Source organism: Hyperolius riggenbachi, chromosome 3 (genome assembly GCF_040937935.1).
Source record: "Hyperolius riggenbachi isolate aHypRig1 chromosome 3, aHypRig1.pri, whole genome shotgun sequence".
Classification (NCBI taxonomy): domain Eukaryota; kingdom Metazoa; phylum Chordata; class Amphibia; order Anura; family Hyperoliidae; genus Hyperolius; species Hyperolius riggenbachi.
The window spans coordinates 189,800,555-189,813,872 of NC_090648.1; the positions used below are offsets into that span (position 1 = coordinate 189,800,555).

Consider the following 13,318-nt stretch of genomic DNA (forward strand, 5'->3'; position numbering starts at 1 on the left):
GTTGACATGCATTTTTAATGTGCTATTGAGATGCCCTGGGTGCTAAATATGATGCTCGGTTCACTTTAAGGTATGGTGAACCAGAACCAATGTGTTTTAGTAAGGGAATAAAAGAAACCAAAAAGCCTCATTAAAGATGATAAATATAAATGTGTCTTCTAAAAAAGAAGGTATTTGTAATTATTCAGTAGTAGAGTTAATAGGTTGGAGGCAGCAATTTCACAGGAGCTTTCTTCCTCAAGCGGGGTGCCTTGGGTCTACATGCTATGAGTTGTGCGGCTTTTCAGGTACATAAAGGAGCGTTTTTCATATTCCCTCAATGAGCAGAAGTGATTCATAATCACATAAAGCTGAGCAATTTCAAATACCTTCTGTTTTGACAAAAACACATTTATTTACAGTGGTTTAGTGTTGAAAGTGTAATTAGATTTTTTATCAGCAGGTGGAGAGCAAATTAACATTGCATAAGAATGATTTAGTTATCTTATTTGGTGCTTTTATAATTACTTGGCAATAGAGGCCTGTGCGGGTCCACTTTTTCATACCCGCACCCTACCCGCACCCGCGACCCGCTACCCGCACCCGACCCGCTTTCTGGTGAATTTGATACTCGCAACCCGACCCGCACCCGCAGACTGCTACCCGCAAACCTACCCGCACCCGCAACTCACTACCCGCACCCGCAGCTTAAATCAATTTGGGTACCCGAACCCAACCCGCATTTCGGGTTACCCGCGGGTACCCGACCTGCTGCAGGACTCTACTTGGCAATCCACAAACGGATTATTGTACCATGTTAGCAAGTGGTAGAAAATATTGTGTTAAAGGGAACCTGAGGTGAGAGGGAGGCTGACATGTTTGTTTCCTTTTAAATAATGTACATTGCCTGGCTGTCCTGCTGATCCTCTACCTCTAATACTTCAAGCCATAGACCCTGAACAAGCATGCAGATCAGTTGTCTATGGCAAATCTGACAAGATTAGCTGCTTGCTTGTTTCAGGTGTGTGATTTGGACCCTACTGACCAGAAAAATCAGCAGGACTGCCAAGCAACGGGTATGATTTAAAAGGAAATAAATATGGCAGCTTCCATAGGTCTCACACCTCGGGTTCCTTTTAAATAACACTATCAACTGTCTAATTTAGTAGATTTCATAATAAAGCTTTCAAGACTGCTCAGATCTCTTCATCAGGTATGATAGTGTGATCTGTAAAATTACATTATGACTAATGTAGGGACTTGAGCTTTCTTGAAGGGTTGCTATTATAATGTACTCAGTTAAGCAATAAAAGGTATCATGTATACAGTATTTTCCTACTTCTATGTTCAGACTAGTAAAAGTTAACCTGAGAAGCATGACATGGGGATCATACCAAGATTAATCTCTGCAGCACAACTTTGCAAATCTGCTTTTTATCACTCATGGCCAGTTCTTGCTGTGTCATGAGAATACTGTAGCGACCATAAAACTCAATGTATGTCCACCTAAAAGGAAACAAAAAGACCAATGAAAATGTACTAATAAGCAAAGTTTGGTGTTTAGTTAACTTAAGATGGCACAATACCTGGAAGGATAGCTTTGTGCGCTTATGCGAATTGTTTCCAGCACACCACATGCCCGTAATTGCTGAACAACTCGAATTGGGTCAAACCTGGAATTAAGTAAAATAATCATCACCAAAGATAAGAATGTGTGTTTAGTATGTTCTGTGAAAGTTTAATTTTCATACTGTAAAAAGAATACAACGCATAGTAGGCCTCCAATATTTATTGTAAACTGAAACTCCTCTAATCGTAATGATAAAGACAATTAAATTAAAATGACACTTTATCCAGAACTTCTTTTAGCCTTGGGCAGAGCAAGAGAGGACTGAAGTCCAGCCAAAATGTTATTAACAAGATAGCACAGGGACTTCCTCCACCTCTAGACTAGCAATCACAGTCTAAGATTATGAAAAAATAAACAGTATGTTTTATAGCCTCTCAGTATAGTATGAAGTAGCTTCCCAGTATAGGAGGCTGATGGGTTGAGTTGTTTATCTATATATATTGCTCAAAAAACAACACAAGTAAAGTAGGTAGTTTTTTGTTTTGTTTTTATATGTTTCTGTTTGGGTTCTTTGTAAGATGGAATGTTTTGGCTGATGCTATTGATCAGTGTAAAGCTCTGTTCCCACTCGTAGCAGATCCTTTTGGCACAGAACAGAGAGGACAGTTCGGTGTCCACTCTGCTCCATTTTAGCATTCATGCGCGGATGTGTTGCTCCATAGGTGGCTATGGGCAGCGCATCAGCTCATCTGGAAAAACGGAGCAGGTCAGGACTCTGCATACCGTTTGCCGCAATGCAGCAAATGGATCTGTTTTTTTGGGGTTTTTTTGTAAAAAGTGGAAGTAGATCCTGTTCTTAACATTAGAATCTGCTTCCTGCGCTGAACGAAGCTGCATTACGCTATCGCTTAGCCACATCCCAATGGGTTTTGGGTGCCCAAATGAACCTGCTAGTACTGTGTATTTTGCTGGCATGCGCCAATAAAGGAAAGAGTCAGAAAAGTTGAGCCTCAGTTAATTGGGGACTGGAGATTAATGGGTTTGATGGTTCCCTGTGGAACTGAGGGCTCCCTGTATACTGAAGAGAGTGGTGAGTGGCCTATTGATGTTTATGAGAACACTGCATGGGTGGCACAGCATTTTGGAACTACTGAACAAAAGTTCACTATCAGTCATGTGACTGCAACTATTTATGCCCAATATTAAAGTGGGATTGTCAGCCACAAAATCAAATTCTATCTAAACACTGCAATAGGTTTGTAATGCTGCTAGGAATCTCACCCTGAAGTGCAAGTTTTCCAATCTATTTAGAACTGTCTCTGCTGTACTTATCTTTTCTCAGTCACCCAGCCTCTATTCTATGCCACCCGAAGAGAAAGCTTGTCATCTCCCATCCCACATTCCTGCTGTTCACTGATTGGTCTGAGCACACTTCAGTGTGACAGGCTGAGGCTGCAACATGATCCTGTGCTCACACATGTTTACAAGCAAGCCAGAGATGACACACCAGAGTGGAGGAGAAAAGAAAAAAACTTAAGGGAGGAAATGACATCAGGATTTAGCTTTACACTATGGGAAAAATACATGGTCCCTGCCAGGAACAGAATTCTCTTCATTTACTATATAAAATTCACTGAAATCAAAACATGGATAGTACAATACATCTGTTTTGTAAGCAGATCAAGTATTTCTCTACTTATATGTGTTTTTTTTCCTGGCATAGTATGGCTGATCCTCCGGCTTTAAGGTATTTGGAACTTTGTTTTGAAGCCCCATAGACACGTTATTGCAGTATCTAGCAACCAATAATCAACCAGAAATGTGCAAAGACAGCCAAACGCTTCCGGTGCATAATCTAGAGAGCTATGCATAACGGCATGCCCACACATTTTGATGAACTGAAGCAATGCTGAGAAGAAGAGTGGGACAAATTTCCTCTACAACTGTGCAAAACTGACACATACAAAAAATGATGACTTATTGTTTCTTAAGGAAATTCTACAAGCTACGGAATCATGGTGTGTACTTAATTTTTCACACATGGCTTTTCTTTTTTTGGCCTCTTTTTTGTTAAATAAATAATGATATGGTAGAATGTGTTGCGTGTTATTTTACACAGGAAGTTACATTTAAGAAATTTCAGGTGCTTTTTTATTATGTCCTAATACAAAAAATTTTAGGATCAAAGAGGGTGTACTTTCATTTTCTCATTACTGTATGTTAGAAAATGTACACATTTCAGCTGGTGAAGATCTCTTTATTGAAGAGCTGCACTGATATTTTCCAAACCCGTAACTTCACTGAATTAAAGACCACTGTTATGCACACTTTTTTTTATAGTACTTATAGTCATTTTTAGTAAAGGTGAATTGGGGATAATGTTAATATTCACATATGTTTTCCATCTCATGCAGCAATTCCTGAGAATTTTTTTTTTTGGAGGATTTAGACATGTGACTCACAGATCCGTTCCAGGATGGGGGGAGGAGTTTGGACACCAACCAGCGACTTGGTGATCTCCTCCAAAAATTGCAATGTCACGTGAACAGTAAAAATACCAAGTAAAAACAGCCTCATTTTCACCTCAGCAACCTCCAGCTTCTTACTCCCGGCCCACCTCACAGTTAATCTGCAGCAAGACTTCCTATGAGCTGTAGGTGTCTGACAAAAGGATGAATTGGTGCAGCAGGTATTTTCCTTTTTTTAAACTGCTAAAACGACAACTTTTTCCCCCAATAATTTGTATAGATAATTAATTTTAAATAATGTATTAAATGTATACACTACTGCTTAATTTGGGGCTTTAAAGTGTACCCGAGAGGACATGTGACATGATGAGATAAACATGTACATATATGGTGCAAAACATATTAATAACCAGAATGTTTATCTTTTTTTATTTTGCAGCCTGAAAGAGTTAATTTTCATGCATGCAAGTAACTGCTTCTCTCTTGTAGGCACCTTGTCAGGAATAACGTAAACATCACTGATTAGCAAATTACAGCCATAAAAGTTTTCCAGGTAGAATACAACTTTTGAGGGCAGTCAAAAGTTAATGTATTTTAACTCTGGGACACTTAATAGATTGCCATTGAGAAGAGAAAATAAAACATTCAAAATAAAACCATGGGATATATGGAGTAGGAGGCTAAATCCAATTGTTTATCTCAACAGTTTATTTTCACTTTGGGTTCACTTTAGGATCCCAGCATTTATTAACTTTGGGGAAGTCATTAAGATGATTAGGTGGAGCCTCCAAGTAGTGGCAGATCAGAAATATTACAATATTTTATGACACACTGTGAACTTGGCCACGGTCCTGGAACCCCTTCAGGAAAATTAATCCTTGAACTGCCGGTGCTACGCCTCACTCAGGTCACCCACCTGAGGGTAGAATCATGCAAACAGTGAAGAGGCGGCACACAAAAGGATTGCTATTTAAAGCATATATTGATGGAGCAACACTACATGTTACGAACCATCACGGTTCTTCATCAGGTGTGCATCATTTTACAATATTTTATGGTTTTACTGATATGTGTTACTAGCTGGTGTGTTTCTATATATGAAGTCACACTTTATACTTACTCAAATGGAAGTTTTTCATCATTAGGCTTTATGCATCGCACATAGTGGGGAGTGGTAGCGTTAAGGGTCTCCATGAGTGTGAGAAGGGAATGGCGGAACTGGAATAAACACAATGACAATAATGTATAAACAGTTGTGAAATGTCTTTAGATTGCTGTGAAAGAAAGTAGTATACAGTAATATACTTCTGTATGAAGGCTATGGTATAGCACAGTGATGGCTAACCTTGGCACTCCAGCTGTGACAAAACTACAAATCCAATCATGCCTCTGCCTCCCCGAGTTATGCTCAAAGCTGTCAGAGTATTGCAATGCCTCATGGGACTTGTAGTTCCACCACAGCTGGAGTGCCAAGGTTAGCCATCACTGGTATAGCATGTAGCATATAGAATGGCTGTAGTTTGTGTTTCCAGGTATTTAGGTAGTTTGTAACCACATGTATAGTTAAACTAATGCCTCATACACACTAATAGATATTGCTGCCCGGCAGTGTTGGGGACTCGATCCCTCTGGCAAGTGTTTTTACAGATGCACCACTAACATCCAGGCTAGTGACACATCGGCTGCTTTGAACAGTGGTGGAGGGAAAATGAGCCACACAGGATGTAGCAGCTTACCATGGTTAGGTTGAGTGTGGAGAACCATGCACTCGGCATCAGGAATTGCTAAAGATCCACAATGCCGGATCTTTAGAAGACATCATGAGCCACACAGGATGTAGCAGCTTACCATGGTTAGGTTCAGTGGGGAAAACCATGCACTCGGCATCAGGAATTGCTAAAGATCCACTATGCCGGATCTTTAGAAGACATCATGTGACCAGTGTGGATACCCTCGGCAAGGTGGTGTAGCTTTAAGATGGCCATACACATGTAGATTTCCACCCAATGTTCCAAAACAATTGGTTCTTTTCTAAAATAAAATTGATTCAGGAGGAATTGATTCCTAGCACACACAGCACATCAGTTTTTCATAGATTCCAGCAGGGAATCGATTAAAAATCTATCGAACTTCAGCATTGCACTGTTTGATGTGGTGCAACGCTGTGGGCCATTGATCTACCACCGCTTCTGTCCCCTGCCCGATCGACCTACATTTTTCATCCAGTCCTATTGATATGTTCAATCGATTTTTGGTCGCAACCAATCACAATTCAATAGGTTAAACCTTTAAAGGACTTGATTCCCTTCCATTTCAATCAGAGTGATATATGTCTATAAACATTTTCTTAGAAAAAGCTGTAAGAAGTATACCTTGCATCCGACCGTCATCCTAAGTTCTTTGTTGGCTGACTTTATCACAGGCCTTGCAGATTTCACCTTAATGGCAGCACTGAATTGTGAGGTGGTCGCGCTATTGTCTTGAAAAAAGGTGGCACATAGGTGGAACTAGGATTGTTATAAAAAGAAATAAGAATAAGCTTTGACCAATGTCTGCAAACAATGCATAAAACAAAAACAGGTAAACTTCCATTTATGGAGCAAACTATTTTTGCACTGCAGATACATCTTTGTATCTCAAATATAGTAAACAGTACCTAAAGTGACTTGCAGGGCCGGATTTAGGCCAAGGCCACCTAGGCCATGGCCTAGGGCACCACAGGAGCAGGGGCACCAAAGCAGCAGGATAAACTGAAAATGCTGCAATGCAGGGAAATCAGATGAGCGCCCTGATCTCCCTGCTACCAGCCACATGTGCAGCGGCCACCTTGCTCTCTGTGCACGTTGGCGTTTTGGCGGGCAGCTACAGACTTGGGCAGCATTGGAGACGGAGGGGAAGACGTAGCTTCTCACTGGAGATGAGCAGAGAAATGAGTGACACTGGTGGCTGCTGCAGTGTGGAGGCGAGCTGTACTGAAAGAGGGGGGGTGGGAAAGGGAGAGATTAAGGGAGTAATCAGGCTACCTATATGGGAGGGGAAGGGGTCATCAGGCAACCTATACTAGAGGGGAGGGGTCATCTGGCTACCTGTACTGGAGGGGGGTCATCAGGCAACCTATATTAGAGGGAAAGGGGGGGGAGGGTTCATCTGGCAACCCGTACTGGAGGGAACGGGATAGGGGTAATCTCCCTACTTATACTGCAGGGGGGCGGCTGGTGACATTGGCCTTGGGCGGTAAAGAGTACAAATCCAGCCCTGGTGACTTGCAAGATAATAAGATCGATATGCGTATGTGTAGTCCCAATCCAATTTAGGACTAGTCTGTATTCCCTTTTTCTCACCGTAAGGGTTAAGAATCCAGGGGCCTGATACACTATACGGCAGAAGTGCTCAGCAATTTTACCGGTCCAAATCCTGAAAAAACATCATCTGTTAACTAATTACCAGCTCATAGGTTACCAGGTTAACGCACATGTTGCTATAGTAACACGCGTTACGCCATGCCTTAACATGGTACCGCACATGGTGCTAATGGGTTAAAGTGCAGTGTTCTTGCGGCAATATTACCAGTAAAATTGCTGTGTGCTAAAATGCAAGGAAATAATTCTCAAAATAAGTTAAATATTTTAATATTACCTAGTTTTTAGTACTGTTTCACTTGCTAGTAGGGATGGTTAGTGTGATGTAAGTAATTCCGAATTGATGCAAGATTATGAAAATTCTATATGCACATGTATGTAGCTTAAAATTGGACCAATTGAATCCCTGAAATCTGATTGGTCCATTTTCCAGCTGTCAGGGCTGGAACCCACAAGAGCGGTTTTGTGAGCATTTCTGGAGCGCAAAACGCTCAGCTAATGTTAATGGATGGGGCAACTTCCACTGGAGCGTTTGCGATTCCTCAAATCGCAAACGCAGGACATGCAGCACTTTGGGAGCGTTAGCGCTTCAATGTAAAGTATATAAATGCTGGCTTAATCACTCATTAAAACCTGCATGGAGCGATTTTGCTAGCGTTTTAACCTTACCACACACTGTAACAAAATTAAAATGAATTGAATTGACCAATCAGACTTTGAAATGCTAATCGCTAATCGCTACACAATCGCTGGCAAATTGATACACTTTGTAAAATCACTTCCTAAAACGCTCATGAAACCGTTGACAAACTGCTCATACAAAATGCTAGCGCTTGCGATTAGGGATAGCGTTTTGCAGTGGGTTCCAGGCCTCAGAGACTTGCATATCTATCAACTCACCAAACTGATCACATGCTTCTGCATGAGTTCTCCTAGACATGACCATCACTACTCCTGGGAGAAAACTCAGAAGAAAAAATAACTGAATAAGTGTCCTCTTCTCTAAATTACAGGTTCTCTGTGGCTGGTAGTTAGACAACAGCAGTACTCTCAATGATATATGAGGTAAACTGTCCAGTAGGGCACCTGTCAAAAGTACGACTTCGCACCTTTTGACTAAATCTCTTCAGTTGTAACATCCAATTAGTTCTGTGGAATGGGAAATAGGGTCAATCTGCCTCAATAACAACTCAGACAGATCAGATACAAAATGCTTGCATCTCAGCAGCAGCAGCAGCACTGCAATAGTGTAAATTCAATAGCTTTTATATGCTTTATAAAAATGATTCAAATTTGAGACAGAATTGGTTTCATAGCATAGAAGAGATTCTATTAGTAGTAAAATTATATAAATATCATTTTTTCTTCTATGAACACATTTAGGAAAAACAAATCAAATTTAAAAAAAATACAAGATTTTATACATTCTGGTGATCTGGGATATCTATGTATTACTTTAAAGGGAACCTAAACTGAGATGCATATGAATGTTTCCTTTTAAACAATACCAGTTGCCTGGCAGCCCTGCTGATCTCTTTGGCTGCAGTGGCGGCTGAATCACGCACCTGAAACAAGCATGTAGCTAATCCAGTCTGACTTCAATCAGAGCACCTGATCTGCGTGCTTGTTGAGGGGTTGTGGCTGAAAGTATTAAGCTGGCCTCTAACGGTCCAATTTCTAGCGAAAAATCGTTCGAGCGATCAGAAATTCTGATCGGATTGGTTGTAAATAATCTCCATTGGTGGACACAATCGATTATGAACGAGTGAAAAAAATGTCGCCCGAATGAATTTTCGTCGAACGAAAATTTGGATTTTCTTAGTGGGCGTGATAGATAGGAAGCAAAGATTGGTTAGTTGATGGTGTAGTGAACGATTTTTCGTCCGATCAGAATTTCTGATCGCTCGAACGATTTTTCGCTAGAAATTGGACCGTTAGTGGCCAGCTTAAGAGACACAGGATCAGCAGGAGAGTCAGGCAACTGGTATTATTTTAAAAGGAAAAATCCATATCTTTCTCAGATTAGGTTCCCTTTAATAATTATAGAATCTAATAATCCCCATTAGCATAGACTGTATACTATATTTAACAGAAACACCATAATGGTTGCACTCCTCATATTTGTTTAATAATCATTCATATTTGTTATGATAATTCTTAGAGTTAATGTGAATTCTCACTACAACTCTAGCAATTTCTTACCTTTATTTGGTCAGCAGGTGCTTGTCAGCCAATCAAGTGTACAGTTATACACCCTTTACCTGCCGTACCAAATCTAGCAGGAATTGCACACATTAGGCAGAATTCAGGTGGGAGGCTTCTGTCAGATGTAATCATAGATTATGCCACTAACAGGGACGACCTGTGCAGACACTGCTCCCACAAGGGTCCCCTCCCTAACCACTCACCTATCAACCGCATCCTGGAAGCTGCAAAAAAAGAAATTTAACCCTCTTGGCGATACAATTACATCGCCCAGGAGGGGGCGCAGCACTTTTTTTTTAATTTTTTATTTTTTAAATCATGTAGCGAGCCCTGGGCTCGCTACATGATAGCCGCTGCGCAGCGGCATCCCCCCACCCACTCCGATCGCCTTAGGCGATCAGAGTAAGCAGGAAATCCCGTTCAGAACGGGATTTCCTGCTGGGCTTCCCCGGTCGCTATGGCGACGGGGCAGGATGACGTCACCAACGTCATGGACGTCGTGACATCAGAGGGAGTCCCGATCCACCCCTCAGCGCTGCCTGGCACTGATTGGCCAGGCTGTGCAAGGGGTCTGTGGGGGAGGGGGTTCTGCGCGGCACGACGGGTAGTGGCGGCGAGCGGCGGCGATCGGAAGTTACATGCAGCTAGTAAAGTGCTAGCTGCGTTTAACAAAAAAAAAAAAAATTATGCAAATTGGCCCACCAGGGCCTGAGAAATCCTCCTGCGCGATATACCCTGAGCTCAGCTCGGGATTATCGCCCAGGAGGTTAAAACCACAAACACTGGTACATACGACAGTCGGGGGCCCCGAACTCTGCACCCTTCTGCCAGCATTCAGGTGGAAGGCTTCAGTCGTGAGAGTTCCAGGGGCCCACCTGCACTTTCCTCTAGGTATCGCATGGTGGTTTAGTGGCCCCGGCCGGTGGCAGAGATTCTGGGGCCCCCGACTGCTGTGTGAACCAGTGTTTGTGGTTTTAAATTTCTTTTTTTCCAGCTTCCAGGATGCGGTTGATAGGTGAGTGGTTAGGGAGGGGACCCTTGTGGGAGCAGTGCCTGCACGGGACGTCCCTGCTGGTGACATAATCTACAATTACATCTGACCGAAGCCTCCCTCCTGAATGCTTCCTAATTTGTGCAATTCCTGCTAGATTTGGTACGGCAGGCAAGGGGTGTATAACTGTACACTTAATTGGCTGACAAGCGCCTGCTGACCAAATACAGGTAGGAAATTGCTGGTGCTGGGAGTGAGCAATTGCTTTTGTGTATGTTGCAGTCAGCATTCAGTTTAGAGAAGCAGTGGGGGTGAATTCCCTGGTGGTGAGAGTTTCTGGGCCCACCTGCACTTTCCTCTAGGTATAGCATGGTGGTTTAGGGGCAGAGTCCGGGTGGCAGAGTCTGCAGCCCCCGACTGTCGTGTGAACCAGTGTTTGTGGTTTTAATGTGAATTCTGTACACTTTTGATCTTTACTCTCCCTATAAATATGTGTGTGTGTGTTCTCTTTCTATCACATTACATTTTCCGCTTATGATTAATTTCTTTTCTTGATATACTCCACTTACACCATCTATTGCCCTTCAGGCTTTTAATGCCCCAATTCCATCTGAACATATGATGCCTAGTACACACTTTCCTGTGTGGCATCTGCATGCCTTTTGTTGTTGTTGTGTGAAGCATTGCAGTGGATAATTCAGTTAGATTTTATGCACAGCTATACTTTTAAGAAACAAAAAGATTGTCAATATTTACAGAATAAGGATCTGGTGAAAAAGAACCAATCCCTACATTATTTAGAGATATGCCAATGTATGAATCTCTTGTTTTTCATTTATGATTGACTTCTCTTTTTAACTCATCATAGACAGCTCCTACTTTTTGTATGCCTAAATAAGCAACTCCTGGCGAAGGGTCCTGAAGGCCAAACCTTTTCATGGAATATATAATGATATATTGATGATGTTTCAAAGTGAATTGTTATTGAGGTTCCAAGAAGGCCCCTGTCACTTCATAGACAGGAAACACATGGGGCCCTCTTGATCGTTATGATAACCCTCCCAACATATAGATCTTTAGTGTATGATTAGTTTTAATGAAAAATAAATGTGTCCCTAGTAATGTACAAAAGGGGTAAGAGGCATCCAGAGATCAATAAAACTGAGTAAAAAACACATAAAAAGAAAAAGGGGGAGGTGGCTTACTTAATAATGACAGTCTCAAAAGACAATTAAGTTTATTAGCACATACAACACATTTTATTGGTTTGAGCCCACTTCCTCAAGCCAATTACAGTACCAAAGGGTTAAAAACACAAAGTAATGATCACCTCTGTCTTTTTAAGGTGTCAAGGCACCCAACACTTTTACGTCTCTAGAAATGTGAACTCACTGAGGGTCTGGGTGTAGGTGGGCGGAGAAGATTTTACCAACAATACTCTGGAGCAACGCATCCATAAAATCTAATACAAACTCACCTGTTTCTTCACTGTCTAGGTATAGGTCAGAATGCAATTTTATGCCCTTGGGTCTGGACATGACAATACACCTTCCTGTTGTACACAAATCTGTATTTATTTATCAATGAACTGAACAAACAATAAGCACAACAAAGTGAAACACACAAACCTTACTAGTTTTAAGGAGGTCAATCAATACGTCATATACTGTATCTCTATTTTTCTCCAAAAATCCGTCGCATTTATACTCCACCTGTAATTTATCAAGCATCAATTTTAGTGCACAGCCAATATTAACTAGCCATAAATATAAAATACACTCCAAACTCATTTATAGATTAGGTTGACCAACAAATATTAGGACACATTTTCATTTTTAGTCCTGTATAATAACTAATAAACCATATAATAACTGTATAATAACTGATCAACCATTGTGTGATATTTTGCAAAGCCAATATATCACATTTATATAACACTGAACATAAACACATTAACACTATTTATGTACTCAATTAGTGACCTTACCTTATCTGCAAAATGTTGAATGATGAATGATCTGTTGGACATTCTTGGTTTTTCAAACAAGGCGTTCTTATTAATAAAGTTGTTGTACAGCTTTTGTAACCAGTTTTCATCTGTACCCTGAGGTAACTGAAATATAGTGGGGGAATCTATCATGTAAGACAGTAACAGAATCAAACACTTATCAGCTCCAATTTAAAGGAATACTTAAGTCAGCAAAAAAAAAAATGACTTCTACTCACCCGGGGCTCTCCTTAGCCCCCTGCAGCTGAACGGTGCCCTTGCCGTGTCCCTCCGATGCGCCTGGACTCGCCGGCGGGCACTTCCGGTTTGGCCGTCACCGGCCGACAGGCTGGGAACACGGCTGATTAGCCGCGTTCCCGGCCGCAATAGCGCCCTCTATAATGCTATTGCGACCGGGAACGCGGCTAATCAGCCGCGTTCCCAGCCTGTCGGCCGGTGACGGCCAAAACGGAAGTGCCCGCCGGCGAGTCCAGGCGCATTGGAGGCACACGGCAAGGGCACCGGTCAGCTGCAGGGGGCTGAGGAGAGCCCCGGGTGAGTAGAAGTCATCTTTTTTTTTGCTGACTTAAAGAGACTCCGTAACAAAAATTGCATCTTGTTTTTTATCATCCTACAAGTTCCAAAAGCTATTCTAATGTGTTCTTGCTTACTGCAGCACTTTCTGCTATCACAGTCTCTGTAATAAATCAATGTATCTTTCCCCTGTCATCTTGTCGGCCTGTGTCTGGAAGGCTGCCA

At 41.7% G+C, this 13,318-nt stretch overlaps 1 protein-coding gene across 3 annotated transcripts in view; it reads right to left on the reverse strand.

Moving 5' to 3' along the window:
* Nucleotides 1–13,318, reverse strand: part of MYO5C (myosin VC) — a 163,347-nt gene that overhangs the window by 65,090 nt on the left and 84,939 nt on the right. For all 3 annotated transcript variants that reach the window (XM_068275459.1, XM_068275458.1, XM_068275460.1), the window contains 6 exons: nt 12,560–12,685; nt 12,201–12,284; nt 6,390–6,524; nt 5,138–5,235; nt 1,566–1,652; nt 1,374–1,485 (listed from right to left, as the gene is read on the reverse strand). In XM_068275459.1, coding sequence (XP_068131560.1) covers nt 1,374–1,485; nt 1,566–1,652; nt 5,138–5,235; nt 6,390–6,524; nt 12,201–12,284; nt 12,560–12,685 — 642 coding nt within the window. The remainder of the gene's footprint in view (nt 1–1,373; nt 1,486–1,565; nt 1,653–5,137; nt 5,236–6,389; nt 6,525–12,200; nt 12,285–12,559; nt 12,686–13,318) is intronic.